The sequence below is a fragment of the Monoraphidium neglectum genome, assembly GCF_000611645.1.
Source record: "Monoraphidium neglectum strain SAG 48.87 unplaced genomic scaffold scaffold04225, whole genome shotgun sequence".
In the NCBI taxonomy this organism is placed as follows: domain Eukaryota; kingdom Viridiplantae; phylum Chlorophyta; class Chlorophyceae; order Sphaeropleales; family Selenastraceae; genus Monoraphidium; species Monoraphidium neglectum.
Genome location: NW_014009404.1, coordinates 975 through 4,845, shown reverse-complemented (window position 1 = coordinate 4,845; position 3,871 = coordinate 975). Strand labels below are relative to the sequence as shown.

Here is a 3,871-nt window from a genome sequence, read left to right as displayed (position 1 = left end):
ACATCCACTCGTTCACGGCCCTCAGCCCCTGCGCGGTGCTGGACGTGCTTACCCCGCCCTACGCGCCGTCCTGCGGGCGCGACTGCACCTACTATCGGGAGGTCTTCCCACCGCAGCTGCTCGACGGCGGTGGCCGCCCCCTCCTCATGCCTGCCGACGACGTCGCCGCGTGGGTGCGGTGGCAGCAGGCGGCGCGCGGCGGGGACGCGGCGCCGTGGCAGCAGGGGCAGCAGCAGCAGCAGCAGGAGCAGCAGCAGCAGCGCGACCTGCGGCGGTCGTCCAGCAGCAGCAGCCGCGATGCTGACGGGGACTGGCCTATGGACACGTCGTCGGTGACGCCGGCGGATGGCGCCACACAGCAGCAGCAGCAACAGCAGCACCCGTGGTCTGCATTGGGAGGCGCGCAGCAGGGGCTGATCTTGGGGCTTGAGTCCGCGCCGATGCCGCCGGACTTTTTGGTTGATAGGGGCACCTACACTGGAAAGTCCGTCTCGGGCTGACGAGGCAAGCGGGACATTCACAGGCAGCCAGGCGGCGGCCGCTCGCCGGGGCCCGGTCAGCAACCAACAAAACCTCACTACATCTGCACATTGGAAATTCGTGCGTTGCGCGATACGGCGCCGCACGCGCGGCTCAAGCCCGCGATACACCGAGCTGTACTAGCGAAGTTCACGCAGTGGATTTCAGAGCCGGCAGCAGACCGCAATCGCGCCGCGCCCGGAGCGCGGCGGCCGCGCCTGCGCATGCGGCGGCGCCGCGCACGACCCGACAACCGCCATCCGCACTCCTCCCGCGCACGAAAGTGCAGCGCCGCCGCGCCGCGCGCGCGTTGCCCCCTCCCTCCGCGCATGTCACAGCCACATTTTGCCCCCCTCCCCCTCTGTATCCTGCGGTCCCAGTTTGCTGCCCCAGTGTTGTCCCCGGCGGCCCCGGCATCGCATTTTGCCCCTGTTAATATCGCGCGGGCCCAGTGCTACCCGGCCGCCGCCCTCGTCACACCCGGCTGCCCGCCCGCGGGCGAGCCCGCGCGCACCAGCGCCTTCTGGCGCCCCCTGTCCACTTTCGGGTGCATTCGAAGCGGCGCCCCTTTGCTCAAGGGGTGGTGAGTGTCGGACGTTGCCGCTTTTGCCACCCATGCATCAGTGTTTGCTGACATTGTTGTGCTGCCCGCCTGGTCTGAGTCCTTGTGGCGCCCCGCCCCAGCCTCCTGCCTCTGCGGCCCCGTTGCGGCCGCGCCGCCCGACGCACGTTGCCGCGCTTGCACTTGCCCCGTGCGCCGCGTCCCGTTTGCCCATGGCAGGGCGCCATGTGCGCGGGCGCGCGGGCGCGCCCGGCCCCCGCGCCCCGCGACGGCGTCCTGCAGACGTGCGCTCGCGCGGCGCGCGGCAGCCGCGCATCCTTCAAGCCCACCGGGGCCATTTTCTCTCTCCCACCTGCAAAACGCACTGCCTTTCCTTTGTCAGATAGCCTCTCCCGCCTGATGCCGGCGGGTTCGCTTAGCCCTGCACCACACACCTGCTAGCCTGCCCCGCGCGCTCGCGCGGCGTTCCTGACCTCCCGCGCGCACCCGCGTTGCGCGCCAGAGAGACCTTGATTGCCCGGCCCGGCGCGCGCCGAGCGGGCCCGATTGATGCCAGCGATGCCTCGCTGCTGAAATTTGCAACATTTAGTCCAGACAGTCCGCCGCGGCAAGCGCGCCGCGCCGGCCCGCGCGGGCTGTCGCCGCGACCCGCTTTTGCAGGCGGCGCATCGCCACGCGGCGCCCCCGCGGCCGTTCGACCAGCAATACGCAGTAGTTCTCACCACTAAATGAATCGCGCGAGCGCTTAGTCGCACTTGACCCATACAGCCCAATGAGGGCCCAAATCAACCTCGGGAGGGCCAACCAACCCCGGCGCCCGCGCGGCCACCTCGCCGCGGCGCCCTGCCGGCGGATGCCCAGATTAGAGTTGACCAACGCACATTTGATGCTTCCGAATGCAATTCGCACGGCCGCATCCGTCCGCGCTGCCGGGCCCGCCGCCGAGGGAATTCCCTGCAAGGCACGCAGCGCAGCGCGCAGGGGCGCGCGACGCACATCAGTCAAGAGCGGTGTAACGCGTTACAAGCAGCTTCCACCCCTCCTGCTATACTCTTGCGGCCTAGGGTTCAGGGCTCAGAGGTCAAAACCCCAGGCGCAATCCATTCGACAGGCGGACATTTTCAACGCTAGGGTGGATTCAGCACGAGGCTGTGAGCAGACACAGACCGCAGGGCCCGACGCGCCGCTCGGATATCACAGGTACCTACACCAGCCCCCGGGGACCCTGGCGAGGAACAGCAGGAGTCAGACGCTTCTTGCCGCTCGGCGCGGCGCGGCGCGCGATGGCCGGCACGCAGGCTCCGACAGGGGCTCTGCCGCCGCCGTGCGCCGCCAGGGCCGCGCGCTCAGCGCCCCGCGCCGCGCGGGGGCTGCGGCGGGGGCAGGTTGGCCCGCGCCCACTCGGGGACCCCCCTCTTGTCGTTCAGCCACAGCGCGTCCCCGGTGCTCCGGCTCTTGAAGTCTGGCGCTCTGGGGTTGCGCTTGTTCTGCGCAGGCAGCGGGGGCCAGATGATGATTGAAACATGCGTCTCAGAGAAGAAGGCAAAGCCAGGCTTTGCGAGTTGTGCAGGGCAGCGATGAAAGTTCAGGCCCGATGCACTGGCCTCGAAACCAAGCACGCCATGCCTGGCTCCCTGCCGCGGCGCGCCCGCGCGTGCTCACCGTGCGGTTGTCCCACCTGGTGCAGGGAAAGCGGCGAGTAGCGGGGGGGTGCAGGGATGCGAGTTTTGAGCCGCTGCTGCGAGCGCTGTGTTAAGCTTCCACGCTTCACAGCGAGGCCCTGTGATGGCAACCCAGCCAGAGGCTCCCTTGTCGACGGCTCCTGCCCATTCAGGACACTAGATGGTGTATCATAACCAACACCCCAGCGGCGCCAGGCACGCAGCAGCATCCAGCCCGCCCGCCCGCCAGCAAGTTCCAGGCGCGCGTGCGCTCACCAGTCTTGCGGTGACGTCACCACCGACAGCCACAATGCCTCGTGGGGATCGGTCACCTCATCAGGGTGCGGCAGGCCCAGCTGACCCGCGGCCACATAGGGCTGCTGCGGCAGCTGCTGGGGCGGCTGCTGCTGGGCCGGCTGCTGCTGAGGCTGCTGCGCCCACGCCTGCGCAGACTGCGGCGGCGGCGGCGCCTGTGCAGGCGGGGCGTACGCCTGTGGCTGCGCCTGCGCCTGCGGCAGCTCATACCCCTGGGGCTGCGCCTGCGCCTGCCCGAACGTCTGAGGCTGCGCCTGCGGCTGCACGTACGCGTCATACTGAGCCTGCGGCAGGCCATACCCCTGGGGCTGCGCCTGGGGCGGTGCACATGCCTGATACTGTGGCGGGTGCGGTGCGGCGTACGCCTGCGGCGGCTGCTCCCAAGGTTCGGCGGCGGCGGGCTGCTCGGGTTGCGCGGCCCATGCGGTTTGCGGGGCCGCCGCCGCCGGCTGCTGGCCCCAGGGCGCCGCAGCCGCCACGGGGGCGGTATAGACTGGCTGAGGCGGGTAGCCCGTGTCCCCAGCCCGCGGCAGTGGCGGGCGTACGATGCCAATCTGTTCACAAACAATCTGCACGGCACATCGCATCGCATGGGTTGCGGAGCTGATTGTGATGTGTACGGTGTGGCTGGCTGCTGACTGCGCGGTGGTGTTTTCCAGGCGGCCCGCAACGGCTGCCTGTCGGCCGCGCTGCCGACGCCGCCAGGCAAGCCCCAGTGTGCGCGCGTGAGCGGCCCGGCAGGCGCCCAGGATGGCGCGGAGCCGGGGTGGGCAGGGTCACTCCACACAAGCAAGCCTCCGCACAGCGAACACAC

The 3,871-nt window shown here is 69.8% G+C and overlaps 1 protein-coding gene across 1 annotated transcript; it reads right to left on the bottom strand.

Moving 5' to 3' along the window:
- Positions 1–2,285: 2,285 nt before the first annotated feature.
- Positions 2,286–2,451, bottom strand: MNEG_14052 (hypothetical protein; the record flags this gene model as incomplete). Its single annotated transcript, XM_014037476.1, has 1 exon — positions 2,286–2,451. A coding segment is annotated over one exon (166 nt), but the record flags the coding sequence as incomplete, so codon positions are not given.
- Between the last annotated feature and the right edge of the window lie 1,420 nt (positions 2,452–3,871).